General features: G+C 41.6%; 1 protein-coding gene across 1 annotated transcript in view; it reads left to right on the top strand.

The window, feature by feature from the left end:
* The window catches only part of RAB31 (RAB31, member RAS oncogene family), a 129,063-nt gene that overhangs the window by 86,455 nt on the left and 16,522 nt on the right, over window positions 1–26,086 (top strand). The window contains exon 6 of the mRNA XM_042962336.1: window positions 25,441–25,550. Within this exon, the coding sequence (XP_042818270.1) occupies window positions 25,441–25,550 (110 nt within the window). The remainder of the gene's footprint in view (window positions 1–25,440; window positions 25,551–26,086) is intronic.

Below are 26,086 nucleotides of genomic sequence, written 5' to 3'. Positions count from 1 at the left end.
TATCATGACAAGGCATTTGTGGCCAAGAGAGGGGATTTGGGAGGTACAAGATGATTTTTCCCCCATAACCATGAGAATAGGGAGGTAGGTGGTCTTGAAGAGGGGCAGCTCCTAGAAAGGTACAGCCTGGTCAGACAAAACGTGTCTGTGACATGTTGGCTTGGCTACTCATACCTGGAGACGTACCGTACGTTCCTTTTAAAAGGAATTCACTTTTAAAAATGCACTGGTATAGTATTCTCCTTAGAAGGCATTCTGCTTTGTGGCCAGTCTATATAAGCCTATATATATATATATATATATACACACATATATACATATATAGGCTATATATGTGTGTGTATATATATATATACACACACATATATACATATATAGGCTATATATGTGTGTATATATATACGTATATGTATATATATACACACATATATAGCCTATATATGTATATATGTGTGTGTATATATACATATACATACATATATATATATATAAAATTTTCAAAATGTCCCACCTAACAGAATCCATCCATCTCACTTTGAACTGTAAATTCACTCACAGCCCCTCCATCCCCAGTGGGAGACCGTCCAGGTACTACGTCCAGTGGTGACATCATGGGCCTGCTGTCCCACTAGTTCCGGTTTGTGGATAGTACCCTTTCGCCTCTAGTTTGGCCTCAGTGAGGTTGGAATGTGACTTCTCTTGCAGTTGTGGTTTAAAGTAATGGAGTATATTGTATCCTTTGTTACACGCAAAGTTATGTTGGATGCTACTTGTTACTGGAATCATGCAGCAAGGAAATGACTCCCTTTGCAATTCTCTCTCAAACCCTCAATGAGAAAGACTCGTTGGATTAAGTCACAGAGGAAGACTAGATGGATCTAATAAATTTTTGATTTTTAAATATTTATTAATATATAATTTAAAATTTTAATTTCTTTATAAATATATTTCATTGAACTAATTTAGAAACCATAAAATCCACCTGTCTCTTAGTGTACAGGTCAATAAATTTTTGTATAATTATAGGGTTGTACAGTCATCATCGCATCTAATTTTAGAACATTTCCATCACCCTGCAAAGAACATGCCAATTTACAGTCTCTCCCAACATCCAGCTCCTTCCAGCCCCTGGCAACCACTAATGTACTCTCTTGTCTTTATAAATTTGCTTTTTCTGGACATTTTGTATTATAAATTGAATCATGGACTTATGTGGTCTTTTGTGACTGGCTTCTTTCACTTACCATAATGGTTTTGAAATTCACCTGTGTTGTAGCACGCGTTAGCACTTCATTCATTTTTATGGCCAAATAATATTTCATTGTGTGGGTGTACCATATTTTACTTTTTCATTCACTGGTTGAATGAAACTTGAAATTTGAGTTGTTTTCACTTTTTGGCTACTTTATTTATTTATTTTTAGAGAGAGAGTGAGACAGCAGGCACAAGCAGGGGAGGGGCAGAGAGACCGGGAGAATCCCAAGCAGGCCCCGGACCAGCACAGAACGGGACACAGGGGGTTCGGTCCCACGAACCGTGAGATCATGACCCGAGAGGAAATCAAGAATCAGTCACTAAGTGACTAAGCCACCCAGGTGCCTCACTGGCTACTTTAAAAAGTGCTGCTGTAAATGATCATGGACAAATTTTGTGTGGACACAGGTTTTCATTTCTCTTGGGTACACTCCGAGGAGTATAATTTCTGTGTCACGGAAACTTTGCATTTAACAATTTGAAGAACTGCCAAACTGTTTTCCACAATGGCTGCACCATTTTATATGCCTACTGGCAAAGTATGAGGTTCCGATTTCTCCACGTTCTCAGCCAGCACTGTTTTTAACCTGTCTTTTGCATTATTGCCATCCTAATGGGTGTGAAGTTGTGTCAATGTGGCTTGGGTTTGTATTTTTCTAATGACTAATGATGTTAAACATCTTCCCATCTGCTTATTGACCATTTGTATATCTTCTTTGGAGACATGTCTCTTCAAATCCTCTGCCCAATTTTTAATTGAGTTATTTGTCTTTTTACTATTGAGTTGTAGTTCTTTATGTATTATGAATACAAGTCCCTTATCAGATATAGGATTTGCAAATATTTTCTTTTCCTTTTTGTGAGTTATCTTTGCAATCTTTATTGTGTCTCTTGAAGTACAAAACTTTAACAACCAATTTGTGATTTTTTTCCCTTTTATCTCTTATGGTCAAGTGATTGACTAATTAAGATCACCAAGATTTACTCTTCTGCTTTCTTCTTTTTTTTCTTATGCTTTCTCTTAAGAATTTTGTAATTTTAGAGCTTACATTTATATCAGTCATCTATTTTGAGTTGATTATTGTGTGTGTTATGAGGTGGAGGTCCAAATTAATCGTTTGTGTGAATATCTAATTCCCAGCACTATTTGTTAAAAAGACAACTTTTTTCCCAGTGAATTTTTTTGGGCACTTTTGTCAAAGATTAGTTGATGATAAATGTAAAATCTTATTTTGGGCCCTTGATTCTAGTCAGTTGATCTATACTTCCTTATGCTAATGCCGCATGATTTTGATTGCTAAGTTCGAAATATTTATAAGTCCTCCAATTTAGTTTTTCTTTTTCAAGATTGTTTGACTGTTTGACTATTCTGGGTCTTTTCCATTTCCATGTGAAAAGGATTCTCTTCTCAATTTCTGTGAAAAGGCAAATGAGATTTTAATAGAGAGTGTGTTGAATCTTTAGAACAGTGTGGGGATTATTGGCATCTCAATAATATTAAGTTTTCTGATCCGTGAATATAAGATGCCTTTCTATTTTATTTAAAGTCTTCTTTAATCTCTTTTACCCATATCTCATAGTTGCCAGTGTACAAGTTTTGCATTTCCTTGTTAGCCTTGTCCCTAAGTGTTTCATTGTTCTTGATGTTACTGTGAATGGGACTGTTTTGTTAATTTTGTTTATGGTATGTTCATCGTTAGCGTATACAAGATTATGTTGTCTGTGAATACAGTCTTACTTCTTTCTTTCCAATAAAAGAAATCTTTTATTTCTTTTCCTTGTCTAATTACCCTTTCTAGACCCTCAATACAATTTGAATAGAGATGGTGAGAGTGGACATTATTGTCTTCTTCCTGGTTGAAGGGGCAAAGCATTTAGTTGTTCTTAGTAAGTAGGATATTGGTGGTATGGGTTATGTAGGTCCTCTTTATCGATGTGGGGGAAGTTCCCTTTTATTCCTAGTTTGTGGAGTTTTTTTTCTTATGAATGAATGTTGAATTTTTGTGAAATGCTCTTGCTGAATCTTCTGAGGTAATCATGTGGTTTTTGTCCTTTTTTCTGTTAATATAATGTATTACATTAATTGATTTTCGAATGTTAAACCCCCTGCATTCCTGGGACAGATTCCACTTAGCCCTGACACGTAATCCTTTTTATACGCTGCTGGGTTCAGCTTGCTCATATTTGGTTGAGGATTTTTATGTCTGTATTCATGAGAATATAGGTCTGTAGTTTTTGTGTTTTTTGTGAAGTCTTTGTTTGATGTTGATATATCAAAGCAGTAGAGTTTGTAGAATGAGTGGAAAAGTGTTCTTTTCTTTTCTGTTTTCTAGAAGAGTTTGTGAAAGATTGATGTTAATTCTTAAGTGTTTGATAAAATCACCAGTGAAGCCATCTGGACCCAGGCTTTTCTTTGTGGAAAGATTTTAATTACCAATCCAACTTCTTTATTTGCTGTAGATATACTCAGGTTTTCTATTATGTCTTGGGTTAGAGTAGTTTGTATATTTTTAGGAATTTATCCATTTTATTTATGTTATCTTATTTGTTTGTGTAGTGCAGTATTCTCTTATAATCCTTTTCATTTCTGTAAGGTCAGTAGTAATGTCTACGCCTCTGTTCCTGATTTTAGAAATTTTAGCCTTTTATTTCCTGCTCAGTTCGCTACACGTTTGTCAGTTTTGTTGATCTTTTCAAAGAACAACATTTAGTTTCACTGATTTCTTTCCATTGTTCTTCTGTGTCATTTATTTTCCCTCTGTTCATTATTCCCTTCCTTCTGTTTGCTTTGGCTTTACTTTGCTCCCTTTTTTTCTAGTTTTTCAAAGTAGAAGTTAGCATATTTATTTGAGATCTTCCTTTCTAATTTTGACATTTACAGCCATAAATTGCCCTCTAAGCACTGCCATAGCTGCATCCCATATGTTTTGGTATGTTGTATTTTTGTTTTTATACAATTCAAAGTATTTTCTAATTTATTTTCAGACCCATTTTTTTATTTGGTAGTGTAGTGTTTAATTTCCATGTATTTGTGAATTTCCCAAATTTCTTTTTTAAAGTTTATTTATTTTGAGTGAGAGAGTGTGTGTACGTGAGCTGGGGAGGTACAGAGATTGAGAGAGAGAGAGAGAGAGAGAGAGAGAGTTCTAAGCAGGCTCTGTGCTAACAGCACAGATGTGGAACTCAAACTCACCAACCGTGAGATCATGACCTGAGCCAAAATCAAGAGTGGGACGCTTAACTGACTGAGTCACCTAGGCGCCCTAGTTTCCCAAATTTCTGTTGATGGTTTCTAATTTAATTCCATTGTAATTTGAAAACATACTTTGTATGATTTTAATTATTTTAAATGTATTGAGGATTATTGTATGGCCTGGTGTATGGTTGATCCTGGAGAATATCCCATGTGAGTTTGAGGCTAATAAATTTTCAACACGTATTTTTATATTTGCTATTCTTCCTTTGAGAGGGAGAGCAAGAGAAACAGAGCAAGCTTTCAGGCTTAACATTGAGGGCCTCTGCAGGCAACTGTATTTAGCTGGAATTTAATTATATTTTGTCTTTATTGTACTTATTTTTTAGAATTACATTTTTATGACAAGTGATGCTAGTGTTCCATTTGTGGTAGTGATATAAATTTTATTGCAAAATGTTTAAAAAGTTGATGTATGTACATGACATGATTGTCTACATGGAAACTCCGAAGGGATATACCAAAAAACTCCAAAAACTGATAACTGGGTTCAACAAAGTTTCAGGATATGCAATATACACAGAAAAATCAATTATATTTCTGTATCTAAAAATGAATATGCAGAAACCGAAGTTAAAAACACAAACTCTTGACAGTTGCTACAAAGAAAATGAAATACTTAGATATCTACTTAACAAAACATATATGGGATCTGTATGCTGAAAATTATAAAATTCTTACGAAAGAAAGCAAACAAGACTTGAATAAATGGAGAGACATACCATGTTCATGAGTTGGAAGTCTCAATATAGAACAGATGTCAGTTCTCCGTAAATTGATCTACCTATAGGTTCAGTGTAGTCCCTATGAAGATTTTAACAAGGGTCGGTTTTTTGTTTTGTTTTGTTTTGTAAACAGAAACAAGTTTGTCCTAAAATTTATATGGAAAGGCACAGGTACTAGAAAAGCTAAAATGACCTTGACAAAGAAGAATATAGTGGAAGAAATCACTGTCTTCTCTAGTAAGGCTTACTGTATAGCTACAGTAATCAAGACAGTGTGGTGTTGGCAGAAGGATGTACAAACAGATCAACGAAACAGAATAGAGAGCCCAGCAAATAAATATGCTCAACTGATTGTTGACAAAGATGCGAAAGTAATTCAATGGAGGAAGGATAGCTTTTTCAATAAACAGTGCTGGAGTAATTGGATATCCATAGTGGAGGGGAACCTGCAAGCCAACCTCACACCATATGTAACAATTAACTCTGAAATGAATCCTAGAGTTTCATGTAAAAAGTAAAACTAGAAAACTTTTAGAAAAGTTCCCAAGAGAAAATCTTGAGGATCTGGAACTCGGTAAAAAGTTGTGAGACTTGACAGCAAAAGTACCCTCCATGTAAGGAAAAGTTGGTAGACGGGACCTCATCAAAATAAAAACATTTGTTCCGTAGGGGCGCCTGAGTGGCTCAGTTGGGTGAGCGTCCGACTTCAGCTCAGGTCATGATCTCACGGTCTGTGAGTTCGAGCCCCGCGTCGGGCTCTGTGCTGACAGCTCAGAGCCTGGAGTCTGCTTTGGATTCTGTGTCTCCCTGTCTCTGCTCGTGCTCTGTCTCTCTCTCTGTCTCAAAAATAAATAAACATTAAAAAACAGAAACAAAAACACTTGTTCCGCGAAAGCTCCCGTGAAGAGGATGAAAAGCAAGCTGCAGACTGGGAAAAATTACCTGCAAACTGTATCTGACAAAGGATTAGCACTGAAACTTAACAGTTAAAAACCCTAATTTGAAAATGGGGAGAGTCCGTCTCACCCGAGAGAATATCAAGGTGGTCAGCACGGGTCTGAAAAGGTGCTCGGCATCATCGGCAGACCTGTCGGAATTGGCAGAATAAAAGTGATAAGACCCAATGCTGGCGAGGACACGGAAACACTGGAGAACTCCTGTGCTGCTGGGGTGCATGTAAAATGGTACAGTCGTTCTGGAAAAACAGTTTGGCAGTTTCCTTGAAGACTAAATATGCAATTACATATGCCCAGCAATCATACTTTGGGCACTTATTCCAGACAAATGAAAATTTACATTCACACAAAATCCACACGTGAGGATTCATTGAAGCTTTTTTTTTTTTTTTTTTTTATGATGGCCCAACACTGGCATAAGCCCAGATATTCTTTGAAAGGTGAATGACTCAGCACAATGTGGTACTTCCGTGCCATGGGATCCTATGCGGCAGTGAAAAGGAACAACGTACTGGTACAGGCCACTTGGATGAACCTCCAGAGAAATGATGCTGAGTGAATAAAGCTGATCTCAGAGGTTTTATAGTGTATTACTTCATTTATATGAGATTTTGAGATGAGAACATTTTTGAAATAGAGGACATATTAGCAGGGGCGCCTGGGTGGCTCGGTCGGTTTAAACGTCTTGTCTCTTGGTTTCAGCTCAGGTTGTGGTCTTGCAGTTAGTTTTGTGAGTTCGAGCTGCGCCTGGAGCTCTGCACTGACAGTGGGGCACCTGCTGGGATTCTCTCTCTTCCTTTCTCTCTGCCTCTCCCCCACTTGCACTGTCTCTGTCTTTCTCAAAATGAATAAATACAGTTAAAAAAAAAAAAAGAAGACGACATATTAGTGGTTGCCAGGGGTTGTGGTGGGCAGGGGATGGGGAGGAAAGTGGGCGTGGCTATAAAAGGACAACACGGGAGACCCTTGTGATGTTGGAACCATTTGGTGCTCTTCTCTGCAGTGGTGGACACGTGAACCTACACAGGGGTTAAAATTGTGTAGAGCTTATGGGGCTCCTGGGTGGCTCAGCCGGTTAAGCATCCAACTTCGGCTCAGGTCATGATCTCACGATTCGTAGGTTCGAGCCCTGCATCAGGTTCTGTGCTGACAGCATTGGAGCCTGGAGCCTGCTTTGGATTCTGTGTCTCCCTCTCTCTCTGCCCTTCCCTCACTAATGCGCTCTCTCTCTCTCTCTCTCTCTGTGTCTGTCTGTCTCTCAGAAATAAACATAAAAAGTTAAAAAAAATTGTATAGAACTTAACGCACACAGATGAGTACCAATAAAACTGGGAAAATCTGAATAAGACAGAGTGTATTAATATCAGTATCCTATTTGTGATATTATACTATAGTTTTGCAAAATGTTACAATTTGAACCTGGACAAAGTGTACAAGGAATCTGTTTCTTATAACTGCAGGGTGGATCTATAATTATCTCAAAAAAATTAATGAACAAAAGGTTGATTTAGTTAGAAATAATAAGTAAATATTGGAGCAGTGGTATATACGTAGATTTGTGTACGTATATACACACACACCACATATATGCATATCGTATATATTATATATGGTGGACTGAAGTTTCATAAGCACATTGGGTTAAATGATGAATTCAACCATCCCCAACACACATAGGGTGCAAAAGAAAAACGGATTAACTGTATTAAAACTCCCATTTAGGAAAGCAGGGAGTCCTTGCTCAGAATATAAACTGCCTCCCACTGGACAGGAATAGTCTGGTAAATGATAGGGCCTAATGGGCATCTGCTGTTGACACTTTCCATGGCAGTGGAATCAGGTTCTTGGTCAGCCCGTCTGGCTGCTCCAGATTGTGCCTGCTGGTATGATTTTTCTGGGGAGTTAGCCAATTCTCTATACTCCAGACCTTATTTAGAGCTTGACCTTCTTTTATGCTAATCCTGAAACACTTTGCCTTTCTGTAATTGCCAGAAGGCTCTATTTTATTTTTCACTGGGGGGTTGGAGAGGGACCGTGCGTAGATTTGACATGCGTGTATAAGCGTGTATATAGGTGGAGCCGGGGTCCTCTAACAGACTTTGGTTGTGTAAGCTTGTAAGTCCAGAAGAAGAGGTAACACTGGCGTGTTTTGAGAGCGTAGCAGAATTTAAAAGGAATTAACGCTGTGAATTTGACTTAGCCCACTTGAGACGTTTGTGAACAGAAGTGCTTCACGGAGGAGGTACCCGACCATCCAGTCACTGTGTTTTGAATTCTTGTGTGTTCCAGAAGACGATATAAAGGTCTGACCACACTACCCAGAGTGAAAGGCATTCAGAAGCATCTGGTCAAGTGAATTCCGGCCTTCTAGCTTGTTTTATTAGGCTCCTGATCTTTGTGAGATTTTCCTGAATATCTTGATGAATTCTAGACAAAATGTCCTTGTGCTCAGGTTACTGTGAAATTGGAGTCATATGTATCGTCTTTGAGGCAAGGAGGCAAACTGGAATTGGCCATGCTGTATGTATGACCGTCCATGCAGTAAGTGCTGGTTGTCACTTTTCTTTCCTGCAGTGAACATGTGCCTTGGAGAAAAAGCTCTCATCACAGCTCTGATCACAGGAGAGTATACGGTTCCTGATGGGGCCCAAGAAACAAGGCCCCATCTCCTTACCCCCTGGGCCCTACCATCTGGTCGTGCTGAGGTAGGGATTGCAAAGTTGGGGACACTCTAGGGAAATAGAGAATTGCAAGACAATAAGAGAACCTCAGCTGAATTGATTATGCAGGACCTGAGAGGCCCACGAACTAGAAGGACAGGGGCAGCTCAGAGCAGAGAGAGTGAGCTGTGCAATTTGCCTCACATGGGTGGCAGGAAACGCTGACATGAGTGCCACGTAGTGGTGGGTCACTGGGTTTTTGAACAAGTGATGCGTGGGGCTAATTCCAGGTGGCTCGAAGGAGGGCAGATTTGGCCTGGGGTCTAGCTAGAAAAGAAACCTTCTCAGGAAGTCCGGGGAGCCCACAAGAGACTGCATGGCCCTGTCCTGGGCCTGGCAGAGAATTGGAGTAGACGAGTCTTGAAAGGAAAAAGAGAAAGAGGTCACCTTGCTTCAGTAGTTTTAAAAGTTCCACAAACATGAGAATCATGCAGGGCACCTGTTAAAAATTCAGATTCCAGAATCCAGCTCCTGAGATTCTGATCCAATAATCAGAAGGCTGGAGATATATGCATTTTGTAAAGTGGTTCTTTTACAAGTGGTCTAAGGGCCATCCTTGGAAAAGCATTGCCTTAGGTGATAGGGTTGATGACAGGGGGGAATGAGGAGGTCCTAGAACTAGCTGGGCACATGTCCAGCCTGTACAGGCCACACCTGCCTCCCTCCTACTCTCCAGACCTCAGGGAGAATGGAAACAGTGGTTCTTCACCTTTCAGGATCCAGCACCCCTGACCCATCATCCTGTCATCCCTTTAGAAGCACGGCCAGTCCTCTGGCCCCCTCTCTTTGGCATCTCACGCTGAGAGTCACCAGAAGAAGAGATATGATTGGGTTTGTCTCCATCTAATTAACATCAGGCTCCTGCTTAGGTCAGCACCTTGTACCCAGCCACCTCCTGGATGGTGGGTCTTCTTCATATCCAGCCTATAGTTGGTTGACTTCAGCTTGGGCAAATGATTAGGGTCACCTGGCTATGGCACTCTCACAAGAGGGGCTTCAGGTGTCTCAGGAACCATCTTCCTAGTTGGCAATGGGGGCGAGATCCTCCAGGTCTTCAGAGGAAGAAGAGGTTATCTTATTCTACCCCTGACCCCTAAGCCAGAATTACCCCCTTCACGTTTCCCTGTCAGCTTTATAACCAAGCCTTGACCTGTAGCCATGAAAATAAGTACTTTCCTGTGAGAAATTACTTCCACCCTACCCCTACCTTGTAGTAGATCCCAGGCCTGTTTCTTTTGCTCGGTCTTCTTGTCCTGATTTTGAACTCATGACCTTGTATGTGAACCCTCTTGGACTGCCACATATTAGAACTCTCCTTTCCTTTCTTGATCATTTAGACATTTGGTTTCTTTTAATGGATTCTAATTTGACCAATCCTTCAAGCTCAGGGGTCTCCCACTGGCTTTGCCTTGGAATCCCATACCTCACCAGTACGTTGAGGCTATGAACAAATCAGAAAGGGTGAAGGAAGGATCATGGAGGAGAAGTGTTGACAGGAGAAGGCCCCTCAGGCTTAATATATTTTATTTTGCAAATGGTAGCAGTAGGAAGCTACCCAACCAAAGTGATGATAGAAACGAGGGGTTGGAGATCGGGAGAGACCTTCTACTCAGGGGTGGTGGCTCTGAAAGACCTGGGAATGGCTCTTCTACCCAAAGTTCCTCCCAGGAGATAATCAGAGACTGAGTGTCCTCTTGCCCTTCTTGGAACCATAGTCTCTGAGCTCTGGTATCTGTAAGAGCAACACGGAGAGAGATTGGTGGAGACACTCCCAGTGAGTCAAGAGTCTTCCTGAAGTGAAGAGGTTGTGCTCCAAGAAAAGAACATCTGAAGTAGAAGTGAAACTAGGGGGTATTAGGAGGAAGGAAATTTGTCCTATCAGTTTTTAATCATTTGATTAACAAATAATTTTTGGTAGCTTTTTGTGTGCAGCAAAGTTCTATGGGAAGTACAAAAAAGGAGAAGAAAGTATTTTCCTTATTAACTTCTCTTTGGAAAGCCAAGAGTAGTACACATGGGAGGAAAATATCTAACAAGCAATACAAGACTACATTTATTTTTTTTTTAAATTTTTTTAATGTTTATTTTTGAGAGAGACCGAGACAGAATACAAGTGGGTTGGGGCAGAGAGAGAGGCAGACACAGAATCCGAAGCAGCCTCCAGGCTCTGAGCTGTCAGCACAGAGCCCGACACAGGGCTCGAACTCACGAGCCGTGAGATCATGACCTGAGCCGAAGTCGGACGCTCAACCGACTGAGCCACCCAGGCACCCAAGACTGCATTCAATAAAGCTCCAAATGTTATGGTGCAGAACAGACAAAAGAATTCAGGAAAAGGAGAGTCTGTGGTCATCTGGAGTGATTTGGAAAGGCTTACCGACGAAGTATGCCACTGCACTGTTAAGGATCAGTCAAGGAGGAGGAAATTCCAGGAAGGGAAGACAATGGCCAGAGGCGTGGAGGTGGGAGGGAGTTTGGCACGTGTTATGAGGGAGAGATCATGAAGAATACCTACCTGATCGTTAGCCTGGGGAATGGTGGAAGGCAGGTAGATACTGAGGGGACAGTTTATGCACAGTGTAAATGTATGCAGAGTGAGAGGTTTGAGCTTGATGTGCTGGCCCTTCTGCCTCCTCCTTGCCCATCTCTCGTACCCATGGCACCGTTGCCTGTCGGTCATGGCACTGTCTTCTCCTGATCCTGTTGCGGCCCCAGGCTCCTTAACACAATGCTTCCTGTGGTTACCACCAGTTAAAGAGATGAAACCTGTTTGCCAGCCTCATACCCCTTTAGACTTTCCCACGAGTACATCAACCATTTCTGGAATTGCCAGGCATGGGTTGTTTCAAATTTTTGGATAAACTTGAGCTCTTTAGCAGATAAAAATAGATTTGGAAATAAATATGTTTTGCTAAGAATATATACATTGCTTTTATTTCTTATATGTGACTCCAAAACTCGTTCCAATCTTGATAGTGGGTCAACAATGAGCATAGGAGTTTGTTTAAAATTATACTAACCAAGAAACACAACTTGAGATGCTGAATAATAAAAATCCAACTTATTCAAGTCCTAAAAGCACAAAAGCCAGTGAACATCAAAAGCCACCAAAAGGTCTGGAAACATCATGACCAGCATTAAAATGCACACAGTGTTTTCTTTACATGAGATGAGCAGAATCTGTGCTGTTAAATGTGTGTTTTGTGCTCCGAGATGAGCCTTTCCTTGTTTGTACCTCTTTCTGATGCTGTGCAGGTGGCTGGGCCTGCATTTGATGCTGGTCTGGAAGCAGGAGGGGAGGAACTGAAGGCTGAGCTCCCCAGAGAGCTGAGTGAGAACATCTGGGATTTTTCTCTTTTTCAGTAATATTCTTAATGAAGAATATGTAAAACATTGATGTATATTTAAAGAAAATGGGAATTTTAAAGAATAAAATGAACAGCCATATAACTATGAGTAAGCTTTCCTCCCCAACCATATATCCTTCTCTCCCTCTAGAAGTAACCCTGACTTTTGGGATAATCATTTCTTTGTTTTCTCTATGCTTTACCACTCATGTAGTAACAGATTTGGGTTTTCTGGTTTTTGAACTGGAATCTCACCGTATGTATTGTGTGACAACTTGTGTCTTGCTCTTAATATGCCCGGGAGATTCATCCCAAAGAATGTTAGCTGGATTTGGTGCATTTTCATTACTGTATGCTATTCTAGTTTATGAGTATGACACCATTTATCCATCCTACGGTTGAGGGATATTTGAGTTATTTCTGTGGTGGTGTTACTGTGAATACGACTTCTTGGATATTCTTTGTTTTGTTTTGTTTTGTTTTTTAATGCTTATTCATTTTTAAGAGAGAGAGAGAGAAAGACAGAGCATGAGCCGGGTAGCGGCAGAGAGAGAGGGAGACACGGAATCCAAAGCAGGCTCCAGACTCTGAGCAAGCTGTCAGCACAGAGCCCGATGTGGGGCTCAAACTCATTCGTGAACCACGAGATCATGACCTGAGCCAAAGTCAGACACTTAACCAACTGAGCCACCCAGGAGCCCCTGGATAGTCGTCTGCATCTCATAGTGCCATGTTTAAGCACTTCTCTAGATTCTGCTGTGTAAGAGTGTGCCTGGTTGCAGGGTGTGCACATGCTCAGTTTTCCTGGGTAATGCCAGTGTCTTCCAAAGTGGAGACTAGTGGTGCATGAGCCCTCCTGTTGCTCTGTGTCCTTGCCAGGTCTTGGTGCCATAAGATGTTGAGGCATGGAGTGACATCTGAGAGTAATTTCAGTATGCATTTCCCCAGTTACCAATAAAGAAGTTGGCGTCTTTTTACATGTTTAGTGGCCATTCAAGTTTCCTCTTACGTGAAGAGCCTATTCAAGTCTTTGCCACTTTTCTGTTTTCTGTTCTTTATCCTAATCTTGTTTATTCAAGGGATTTAATATATATATATATATATATATATATATATATATATATATATACACATATACAATATGTATATATATGTATATACATATGTGTATATATTATATATACAATGCTATTCCCTTCACATAGGTATGTGTTGAAATAGCTTCTTCAAATTTATGTTTTAGCTTTCCGCTCTTTATTTTGGCTTTGCATTATCAGAGGGCCTCAATTCCTGTGTAATAGAAATTATCAGTGTTTTTCCTTTGTTATTGTTTTGTTTTTGTGTTTTGCCTGAGGAAAGAGTCTTATTTAAGATATCTTTCCCCACCCCTGAGATCGTGACGACATTCCTATATTGATGGTCTTTAAAACAAAACAAAACAAAACAAAACAAAACAAAACAAAACAAAACAAAACAAAAACCTTAGTTTTATGTCCCTACCTGTCTTTAAATCACTTGGAATTGATTTTTGTGTATGCTGCCGGAGTTTTCCCAGTTGTAAGCTGTATTCGTTGGTTAGCTGTATTCGTTGTAAGTAAAGTGCCTACTTTTTCCCACTGATGTGCATGCCATATCACTCATAGGTCATGTGTCATGCCTGAATGGGGCTGTTTCTGGGGCTCTTTATTCTGTTCCGTTGGCCTATTTATCCATCTGTATGCCAATACTGTGCTGACTGAATTCTTACAGCTTTATTATAAGCCTTGATAAATGGTCTATAATCACTCAATAGTCATAGTTGGCCCCGGAGAGGATCTCATGAGGTTGGTTTGGAAGGAGATATGTGGCAGTCTGGTGGCAGTTAGGGGAGCGGTAGGACCTAAATCTCCATGTGGTGAGGTGTGTGTTGGGTGTGTGTGTTTGTTTTTATGGCTAATTAAAAAAACTTTTTAATTTGGGGATAGTTTTGTATTTATAGAAAAGTTAAAAAGATAGTACAGAGAGTTCCCATACGCCCCACATCCCTGCTGCCCCTATTATTATACTACAGTGCATTTGTCACAACTAAGGAACTGTGATTGATACTTCATTATTAATTAAAGTTCATGCTTTACTCAGATTTCATTAGCTTTTCCCTAATATCCTTTTTTTTTTTTCTTTTTTCTGGTTCTGGGATTCCATCCAGAATATCATAATACATTTAATTGTCATGTGTCTTTGGGCTCCTCTGGGCTGTGACGGGTTTTCAGACTTCCTTTGTTTTTGATGACCTTGGTAGTTTTGAATAGTCCTGGTCAGGTATTTTAGAGACTATCTCTCCATTTGGGGTTTGTCTGATGCTGTTCTCATGATTAGACTGGGGTTAGGAGCTTGGGGGAGAAAGACCACAGTGGTAAAGTGCTATTTTCATTACTTACCACTTACCACTTACTACTGGTGTTGTTGACCTTGGTCACCCAGCTGAGGTGTTGGTTGTCAGGTTTCTGCACTGTAAAGTTACCCATCCACTTGCCTTACTATACTCTTTGGAAGAAAGTCTAAGCTCACACGCAAGGGGTAGGGATTACGCCCCACTCCTTGGGAAAGGAATATCCACATACATCGCTTGGAATTCTTCTGCAGGTGAAACTTGTCACCTCTACCCACTTAACTGATTTATTCAATCATTTGTTTATATCAGCACGGACTCATAGGTATTTATTTGATGCTTTAGGTTATAATGCAGTGCTGTGTTATTTAATCTGTGGCTCAAATTCTTCCAGCTTTGGCCACTGGGAGCTCTTCCTGTTGGCTCCTGTGTCCCTTTAACATATGCTTATCCTTTTGGTTTTTGAGCACTTCCTTACTTTCTGACACAACAAGATATTATCGGCGCATCTTGCATATTTTAGGCTTCAGCCCTAGAATTAGCCATTTCTCCAAGGAGCTTTGGTTCCTTTTATCGAAGAATGGTATTTGCAAACCAAGATCTGGGCTGCCTTGGCTTGTTGCCACTGGGGTGTCACTGGTTCTAGGACCTTTCAGTGAGCAGAGCTAGGAAATGCATGCATGCAGACTAACTTGAGTGTACACACATATCTGATCCTTGAACAATGTGTGGGTCAGGGGCGCCAGCCCCCCATTCACCTGAAAACCTGCGTATAACTTTGACTTTCCAAAGATTCAACTCTTAATAGCCTGATGTTAACCGTAAGCCTTAACAACCAAATAAAGAGGTGATTAACACATATTTTATTTATGTATTATATACTGTATGCTTACAATAAGGCAAGCTAGAGAAGAGAAAATGTTATTAAGAAAATCATAAGAGAAAATACATTCATAAGTACTATACCGTATTTATCCAAAAATCCACATATAAGTGGATCTGTGTACTTCCAATCATTTCTGTATCTGTCCATCTGCATCTATAGTAAGATAAACATAAGTTCCTGTTGATGCTTCTGAACCCTAATTCAGGACCACATGGCTGATTCTAACCTTCTTTAGCGAGCAGGGGAAGGATGTTTTCTAAAGTTATTAACAGATATATTATTAAACAGAGAGGTAAGCTTTTGGTTCCTGGATATTTTCTTAGAAGATACAATAATCTGGGGCGCCTGGGTGGCTCAGTTGGTTAAGCGCCGACTTCAGCTCAGGTTGTGATCTCACGGTTCGTGGGTTCGAGCCCCTCATCTGGCTGTGTGCTGACAGCTCAGAGCCTGGAGCCTGCTTGGATCCTGTGTCTCCCTCTCTCTCTGCCCCTCCCCCACTCACCCTCTCTGTCTCTCTCTCTCCCTCTCAAAAATAAAATAAACTTTTAAAAAAATTTAAAAAAGAAGATACAATAATTTTTTTTCTTTTTCCTTTGCATGCTGCACAAAGTTTCAGAGTTTCAAAATGTCACTTCCATTAAGAATTATAGCATCTCAATGCCTTCTTTCAAATGGCACGATATTTACTTCTGTTTATGTACTGTTTACTTAGGGAGTGGACTGAAAACAGGGTCATTATCACCATCATCATTGTTAGCAGGAATGGAATTCTTACTGTGTGCCACACACACTATTATAAGTAATTCATGTTAATCTTCATAATCCACTGAAAGAGTCACTCTCCTTCTCCCTCCTTGTCAATAAGGAAACTGAGGCACAAAGGTTAAGGTGCTTGTCTCGGGTCCTGCGCCTAAGATGGTGTAGAGCCCCGCTTTAAACCTGATAGTCCTCTCCAGAACGAGTGTTCTTGAAGAAAGCTCAAGTAGAAATCCGTGAGGGAGAATAATTTGCAAACTACCAAGGGAAAATGGCAGCTGATCATATTCTGCTCAGAGGGTTTGGAGCTAGAGACTCTTTCCTGTGGTTCTCTGGTTCTCTTTGGAAGGCTTCCCAGGACTCGCCTAAATTTCTGTCTGGAGAAAGGGATATTAAGAAGCAAAGGAATGGCCGGGTCTCCCTAGAGAAACCCATGTTTTCCGCTCAGCTCTCATTCACTTCTCACTCTGACATTTTCCATGAGAAACAATCCATTTAAGTCTGTGACGAGAACCTGACACTGCTTGTTTGAACTTGACACCAGGAATTTGGCCCCAGGTGAATAGCAGTTATGGATACACATTAATAAGGAAGCAAGGCCCCATGGGAACAGAAATTCTTTCCAGGGTACACATGTCAAGTGCTTAACTGTAAGCACTTAGGTCACTATGAAGTGTTACTGTCCAGTCAGGTATTTACTGTGAGGGTGGCAATTATTCTTTGTTTTTTAAAAGAAAGTTCATTTTGGTTTTCGTTGCACTTCACAGGGGAACCAAGCTGGTTGTCTAGAAGAACTGGCGTTTTAAACTGCTTTAATTATTGCCGCGTTGATTATTGCTAAAATGGTTGCCTCGTCTACGTGTGACACAGATATCTTGCATATTTAGAGAAAATATGTGCTAATGTGACCTAACATGCCCTGTTTATTCATTTCAGTGGCTGCTTGAGGGCATGGGGAGGGCTGAGACCATCTCGTGGCACACAGCAGCCTTCTCAGACAGCAGCCCTTCTCTGCTGGATTCTGATGGAATGTTGTGAATGATTCCCGCTGCTTTTGGCGAGAATACCTAAAACACGTGGGATGGCTTTGACAAAAAAGAATTCCACCAGACATTGAACAACTGTGCCCTGCTTACTGCTGCCCTACTACTTACTCATGGGTCTCTTAAGCTTGACCTTGGAAGGGGGCTGCGGCGGGGGGAAAGAGGAACAATATAAGGCAAACCTTTTTTTTTTTTTTTTAATTTCTTTAATTTTGAGAGACAGAGTGAGACAAAGAGTGGGGGAGGGGCAGAAAGAGAGAGAGACACAGCATCCAAAGCAGGCTCCAGGCTCTGAGCTGTCAGCACAGAGCCCGACGTGGGGCTCGAACCCACAGACTGTGAGATCATGACCTGAGCCGAAGTCAGATTCTCAACTGACTGGGCCACCCAGGCGCCCCTAGGGCAAACCTTTTTAAGTGAAATGTTCATGGCTTTATTCCGGGAATTCGGCAGAATATGAAACACTTGGTTATTGCTGTTATGATAGTTTAGAAATGGAACATATACTCTAGAACCCACTTGAACCACCAGAAAGTTTCTTTGGGGAAGAGTTCACGAGGCCACTATTCTTTTATTGTATCACCTGTAAAATAGTGTCAACATTTTTATTTGATTATGTCCTGGTATAGTCATCTTAGTACAGATTTCAAAACTTGTAACTTAAGAGTGTCAGGTTATGAATTGGATAGACAGCAGAAATACCAAACTCAGTATTTTATAGTCCACCCCCTAAAAGAGTTGTTCTCAAGCTATAGAATGCATAAGAAGCTGTTGGAAAGTTGCTCGAATGCTTATTTCTGGGACTTGCCTAATAGACCTTCTGGTTCAGTAGGTCTGAGGCATGGAGGTGTTCATTTCTAATGATCCCCAAATAATCACCGAGATGGGCGGTCTATAAAACACACCTGAGAAACAAGGCCCTGAAAGATTCACAGATGTCCTCTGGGGAGATCTAGAGAAGGCCGAATTGCACATGACAGACTATAGGAATCTTGGGTGTTTATCCTCATTTTGTCTCTTTGCTTGTAGCATCAAGGGTGTTGTTATTGTTGTTGTTGTTTTAATGTGTTTAATTTTCCAAGAAAATGAGGACTTTTCTGCACCTGCTCTAAGCTACCTGGAAACTTCTTAGAGGATATGGTTTTTCTGCATTTAACCTTCCATGAGCTCTTTGAGATCACATGGCCAGCCTGCCAACAGTGCATGAGCATCACTTTCTCTCTCTCTGTCTCTCTCTCTCTCTCTCTCCGCTCTAACACTGCAGATATTAAACTGTTACAGCTTGGCCAATCTGATATATGAATCATGTGATCCTCGTTTTCATAGGAAGTTTCTGAATTGCTAGCAGGATTAGGAAAACCATGATTGTCTACCTCGTAATTATTCTTCACCTATGTACAAATAATAACCAATTAGAAAATCAATTTGACATTAAAACTCTCTTTATACTAGCAATACAAATGTCAAATAGCTAGAAATAAACTTTTCTGGTGTGTGTGTGGTTTTTAAAATTTGGAAGTATTTTAAATCCTAGGAATGAATTTAGCAAAAAATTGAGCAAGAACTATATAGATAAAACTTAACAATCTATGTTGGACATAAAACATTTAAATAAATGACAATGTGTACTTTTTCCTCGGATAGGAAAACTCATACTGTAAAAATGTCAGTTTGCTCTAAATTAAACCATGAATTTACTGAGATTCCGCTCAAATTACCAAAACAACATTCAAGAAGAAGTTTTACAAAATGATCCTAAAATTCATCTAGAAAAAATAAACAGATAAAAATAGTATTGGAGGGACTAATCCCAGCAGATGTTGTTATCTATTTTAATGATTCAGTAATAAAACAATATAACATTGTCACAGAATTGGACAGAAAATCAATGAACAGAGTAGAGAATCAAAAAATAGGGTGAAATACATAGATTTAGTATGTGACAAAGATGATATTTAAGTAAATATAAAAAGAGATAAATCATTTAATGGTTTTGGAATAATTAGCTAGTCATCAGGGGAAATGAGAAAAAAATAAATTCAAAATGGAACAAGGGTTTTTTAAAAAATAATTATTTACTTTTGAGAGAGAAAGAGAGAGCACAAGCAGGGGAGGGGCAGAGAGAGAGGAAGACACAGAATCCGAAGCAGGCTCTAGGCTCTGAGCTGTCAGCACAGAGCCTGGCGCAGGGCTTGAACTCACAAAACTGTGAGATCATGACCTAGGCCAAAGTCAGACGCTTAACTGACTGAGCCACCCAGGCACACCTAGAACAAGGATTTAAGTGTAAAATAACAAAACCATAAAAGTTAGAGAAAGCAGATGACTGTTAAAAATAATCTTGAAATTGTAATGAACTGTTTAATCATGATAAAAAACTCAGAAACCATAGAGGAAAATGATCAATAAATCTGACTATATAAAAACGACTGTGTGGCAGAGATCTAAACACAAGTGATAAGCTGAAGAAATGTGGAAAATATATTACAAAGGGCTAGGTTTCTTCATATGCAAAGAGCACTTATGAATAAATAAATAAAAAAATCCAAACCATCCAAACCAAAGTGGTTAGAAAACACGTACAAGAACGTCACAGAACAAGAAACATTCATGGCTTACGAAAAGTTGCTCGCTGTCTCTGAATACAGGTTCCTTAGAATTAATGTCAGATTTTTTTCATGCAGAAAGGGCTTACAGTGTGTTGAATTTATGTTTACAAAATATGTTTGCAACTTAATCTTGGGGTAATTTATCAAACTTAACGTATCTCATGAGTTGGCTGATCTAGCCTGTATTCACCCATTCTTCTGTGGAACAGTGATGACTGGCCTGGAGGCCTTCCTGTGTCATAAAATTAGAGGGGTTGACTCAAATAAACCCATGAAGGACCTTCAAGCTCTGAAGTAGTTAGAGCCTTGTGTTTACTTGTTTCCTCCACTTGCATCATTTCCTCGATCCTTTTGGTGGCATTCTCTAAGAAACTGGTGCTGTGCCAACATCCTTGCTGATGGAGCTTTGTCACGATTGGTTAATGAAATGTTGATACAGTACTTACTATGTGCCAGGTACTGTTTTGAGCACTTTATAAGATCAAATTTCTTTTTTTTTTTTTTTCATTTTTTTCAACGTGTATTTATTTTTGAGACAGAGAGAGACAGAGCATGAACAGGGGAGGGGCAGAGAGACAGGGAGACACAGAATCTGAAACAGGCTGCAGGCTCTGAGCGGTCAACCCAGAGCCCGATGCGGGGCTCGAACTCACGGGCCGTGAGATCATGACCTGAGCCGAAGTTGGACGCTTAACCGACCGAGCCACCCAGGCGCCCCAAGATCAAATTTCTTAACACGTAGAATGGTTATAGAGCATTCGCCCCATCTGGTAAAATGAGGGGCATAAGACCTGGGGCTGGGGAGGCACAGGTGTGTGGGGTGGGGGAGACACAGGCGTGGAGGCTCAGTGGAAGTCGCCTGGATCCATTGACTTTCAGGGGGAACCCATGGAACTGAACCTTCCCAATGAACCCCTAGTGGGGATACAGCATTACTCTGCCTTTAGCCTGCTGGTTTGGTCCCCCTCCCTCTCCGGTTAGGGTTGCAGGAACTCCTGGGGGTACGTGCCTTCCTCTCTCTGTGCCATCAAAGGAGGAGGACCATGGAGAATTAAATACCTCTGAAATGAAAATGAGTCAGCTGCCATGTTGCCAGGTTACATCACGAACAACAAAACAAGGACCCTGGTTGGGCAGCACAGCCCGTTGAAACTCTGGAACCCACAAGAATGCTGTTTTCTAACCCCCCCCCCCCCCACGGAGAGCCTCTGAGTGCTGTGGCCCGAGACACGTGACAGGTTGCTGTGTGGACCGTGTTCAAATACAAAATGGGTTAGAAAAAGACTCCCCTTTTGTGTGTTTCTACCCCTAAGCCTGGCCAGTATTGCTGTCTCTCCCCATCACTCAGTTCTTGGTTCTGACCCTGACTCTGGTGTCTTCTGACAGTGCCTTGAATTTAGTGTATTCCTGGTTAGTGGACAGTAGCCTCCCCCATGGTCGCCAGCTTTCCCACTTTCTCTGCCCTGCATGTCTCCCACTGGCTCCAGAGGGAACCAGGCCTGGTTTTGCAGGCCTGCCTCTATCCTGACTACTTGGCCTGCCTGTGGCTGCTCTCCAGTGGGGGTAGGACCGCAGATGGTCAAGAAAGAAACCCTGGGTGATGTGATGCTGACATATAAGGTAGGCAGAAAACCATCAGCTCTTAAAAGAGGGCGAAGGAGCAGCGGTGGGAGGGGCACCCAGGGAGGACTCCCAGTCTACACTTCCTGGCTGGTGTGCAATAACTCTCGTGGGTGATTTCTAGGAGTCCGCAATTCTGTACACGGGTTGGTCTAGAAAGTCGAAAAACAGTCTTTTCCACCAAAATTGACGAGCTCTGTTGAAACCTTGGGTTGGGAAAATTAACTAGTCTCCGTTCACCTGTTCCAATGCCTAGCACGATGCCCAGCATATGGCAGACACTTGATAAGTATTTGCCGCAAAAAATGAACAAAAGCCACTCGATGCCACAGTCTCCTGTAATCGTTATCACGGGCCAGTGACGGCAGCCTTCCAGCCTTGAGGGTCGTGCATTGGGCCTCTGCTGAACTGCAGCTGGAGGCGTTCCCAGTTGGTCGCTCTTTTACCTGCAAGAGTCTCTGAGGAAGGAAATCGTCACGGTTGTAAGGTTCTTCTTCAGACCGTAGCTATACCCGTTTGTTCCAACCACCATTTGCCGACACCAGCTGGGTGTCCTGCCATTCAGTTCACTTCTGACGGTAACCCCCTGGAGTTAGCACAGATCTCGCAAACGAAGGACTCAGTCCCACAGGACTGCCCCCACCCGTCCACTTCCCACACCAGATGCAAACCTTGGTTAAGAAGTTAACCCCACTTCTACCAATTTGAAGGTTCCCATGTCCCCTCCACCTCGGTTTTGATAACTCACTAGAACAGAGTTCTCAGTCTGGAGCATGAGACTTAGGATTACAATGTTCCTATAAAGGATACAACTCAGGACCAGGCAAATGGAAGGGAAGAATAGAGCAGGGTATGGGTTGTCACCATCCCAGCACCTCAACGTGTTCACCAACCAACTCAAACCTCTCCGAGCCTGTGTTCGCGACTTTCCCCTGAGGTTTTATTATTTAGTCAGGATTGAATCCATCTCCAGTTCTCCCCTCCCCAGGGTTGGAGAGCAAGGCTGAGAGTTTCAACCCTCTAATCGTGGGGTTGGATCTTTTGGCAGCCAGCCCCCATCTGAAGCTCCCTAGGGGCCCCTTCCTATAAGAAACTCAGGTGTGGCATAAGGGGGGGGCCTTTGTGAATAACAGAAGACACGCCTGCCACATAGGAAACTTCCTGGTTTCGGGAACTCTGTGCCGAGAAGCAAGAAGAAGGAGCACATACGTATTTCTTTTTATATCACTGTAGAGGAAATATATTTTGACAGACCCAAGAGTGGTTGGTCCTTCTGGTCTCGGTTCATTGTTAGAAGGACTTTCACTGGCCCTCCAGCCTCAGAGTAAGAGCCTCTTCTTTAGGATGGGCTATGCCCTTCCCTTGCTTCCACCCTTGACTCCAGTGTATTACAGCGTGAGGATCTTTTGAACCTCACATATTCTTTGTCTATAATGATCGAAAGAATGGCCTCAGGAACATGGGTGCCCATTGGGTGGTTATGTTGCTCAAGGCCTGATGGGAGCAAAGTGGGCAGAGCCAGAGGGTCTTCGATTAGACCCTGCCTCCACCCCGGTTCACTGTGTCCCTTTGGAAGAATCATTTATTTCATGAGACCATTTCTAAACATGGAAGAATGTGAGGACACACTTTTCTTATCTCTCCATTTCAAGGTCCGGTGTTGTAGACTGTGAGATAATCAGCCCATGTGAGCTTTTACTCTTATGCTCAGGACGGATATTTTGGATCGTGTGTTAAAGCCACTTGCCTTAATCCTGGCAAAAACTATGCTATTCCTCTTTCCCTCACAAAGGGACTCAGGAAAGGGGGGCTAAGGAAGCATTTAACTGTATTTGTAATCTGCTCTCACTTAAGGGGTCTCCAAAGCTTCCTTGCTGGCCAGAATCACCCGTACCCCAGGTAGACATTAGCAGGACATGGCTTGTCTTACCTGAAACCACATTTGGGCAGAGATGAGCCCCACCCTTCTATTTGTGGTTTGATAAAGACTGCCAGAAAGAAATGAAAACTAGGGTAACATGCCAACCTGAAGGCAGAAGAGCCCTTTTCTGGAATGTTTTAAATGTAAAATTCATTGCCATCAAAGAACTCAAGTTTCTTTTTTTTTCCCCCTTCAATCTTAGTGAGCAGCTTGGGGCTTGTATGTTGAAAACAATAGAGAGTATAGATTCAGGAGCGTGGTTTTTCCCAGTGGGTCTTTGGTAAGAAAGATTATGGAAGAACAGATTCCAAAGGACATGACTCAAGAGGCTTTTTTTCTCTGGTTTGGAATCCAAGGGCAGCTGCCTTTACCACGGCTGACTCCTTGGGCCCTTCTCCAGCTGGCACCCGAAAAGCCCTCCTCTCATATGATTTGGGGTCCGCAAAGAATTTAAATGCCAAGGACGATTTCCCCAGTAACTTTATAAGCCAGTTAAAACCATTCAGGAGGCATTTGGAGGGGTGAAGCAATGGGAAGGAGGTGGGAGAGGGATACAGTCTCGTCACCCTGCTCCCAGTTTTGATTTTCTGTCCACGTTTCTTCTTTCCTGTAGCCATCCATCTAGTCCAGCATTGTATTTTCTCTCGGCCACAGCACGAGAGGGGCTTCCAAATTCTTCTCCTCACTCCCCACTGTAGCCTATTTTGTGTACCGTTTTCCCCTAGAATGTGGTGCTGACTCTGTTGCCCTCCTGTCCTTCAGTGGCAGCTGGGCATGAGACAGGTGTGGGGTGTCTTCTAGCCCATTTGCTGTGGTTCCTCCTGGCCACCCCCTTCCATCTCAAGACCTCCTGTCCATTGAGACCATTCACTTGCAAATCCACCCTTTCCATCCAAGGCAGAGCTGGGTGCAGAATTGATTTTTAACAGTATCTGGGGATGAGGTACTCCCCTGCCTTGGGGCCTTTTTCAGGTGGTGGCATCACAAATTCTTACTCATGTTCTATGCCCTTCTTGGCCGCACTCCACTCATCTTCCCAGATTCCATCGATCGAAATGCATCACTTCCTGTACTTCTGTACATTTCCTGTACTCCTGTACTTCCTGTATTTCTGTACACTTCCGATGATTCTGAAGTGCTTTATTGCATCTTTATTATCCCCATATTGCAGATGTTACCGTGTTGTGGGTTAAGAGTAACTATGGATGTTTGTCTTTGCTCTCAGGTAGGTTCCAGAAGATGGGGATTACTGTTTTCTCTAGCACCTACCAGAGAGACTGGTATATAATAGCCGCTCAATAAATATCTGTTGAATAAATGACTAAACTTCTAGAGAATAGGACCGGTGTCTTTTTAACCTTCAGATCCGCCACAGCATCTTCACGTTAAAAATAGATCAATAAATGTCTTTCTGGATTATTCATTTAAATAGAGTTCACGTCCTTTGCAGGAACAGCCTCTTAAAGGTGAAAGTCCGGTTATGTCATATTGCATTGTAGCTATGACCACATCAATTACCAGACCTTCAAATCATGTCACATATTCTCTCTGATTTGTGAAAGACAATATGCAAAAATTCTACAAAAGCATGTGTGTGTGCAGGACCATGCACACGCATGCACAAAATTTTGAAAATATATAATGAGTCATTTTTATGGGAAAAGAATTGAAATCAGCCCTAACTCTGAAAGCTGGAATATATGCTGCCATCTTCATAACGAGTTTTTCTAATGATCTAGAATTCTTCCCCTCTGTGACCAGGGACAGCATTTTATACATGCACATCTTAACCTCCAGGGATGCCACAGACCAGATTTTAAAATGTTTTCCCCATACTAGGTTTTCAATACTTGCTGAGCAATCGAGTCATCCTGCAGGACAGTAAAGGAGCTGTTTCCACATGAGCTTTTCGTTGGTCTGTTGGGTTATTTATATTTTACAAATGAGCATTCATTTCTGTCCGGGTGTGACCTCTTTTCCAGGGAAGTTCCCTTGAAGGACGCTAAGGAATATGCCGAATCCATAGGTGCTGTCGTGGTTGAAACAAGTGCAAAAAATGCTATTAATATCGAAGAGCTCTTTCAAGGAATCAGTAAGTACCTGAATTGCATTTTCAGTTTTGCCTGCATTTGCATGCTTCTGGGAGTCAAAGCATAAAATCACAGAGGGCTGCACTCAGGCTTTCCCTCGGTGTGAATTTGTCTGATGCCATGGACGTAAAAGTCTCAGTCTGTACTCGTGAGTCTGGACCTATATGTGCCTCCCGATTCTGAATTTCTATAGCTCTGTGCTTTACCCTGTTGATTCTGTGTTTTATGAATCAAAACAAAGTACCTCTATTGCAGAATAAGTCATTTTAATTAAACGGTTGAGTATGGGGCACCTGGGTGGCTCCGTCAGTTGCCGTCCAGCTTAGGCTCAGGTCGTGATCTCGCGGTTCGTGGGTTCGAGCCCCACATCAGGCTCTCTTCTGTCAGTGCAGAGCCCCCTTCAGGTCTTCTGTCTCCCCGTCTCTCTGCCCCTCCCCTGCTGGTTCTCTCTTCTCTCTCTCTCTGTCTTAAAATAAATAAACTTAAAAAAGGTTGTGTATGTGGTAGCATTTTATGTTCATATGTTGAGGGGAAGAGA

This window comes from Panthera tigris, chromosome D3, assembly GCF_018350195.1.
Source record: "Panthera tigris isolate Pti1 chromosome D3, P.tigris_Pti1_mat1.1, whole genome shotgun sequence".
Classification (NCBI taxonomy): Eukaryota; Metazoa; Chordata; class Mammalia; order Carnivora; family Felidae; genus Panthera; species Panthera tigris.
Note: the sequence above shows the minus strand (reverse complement) of the source record. Positions and strands in the feature narration are given on the sequence as shown.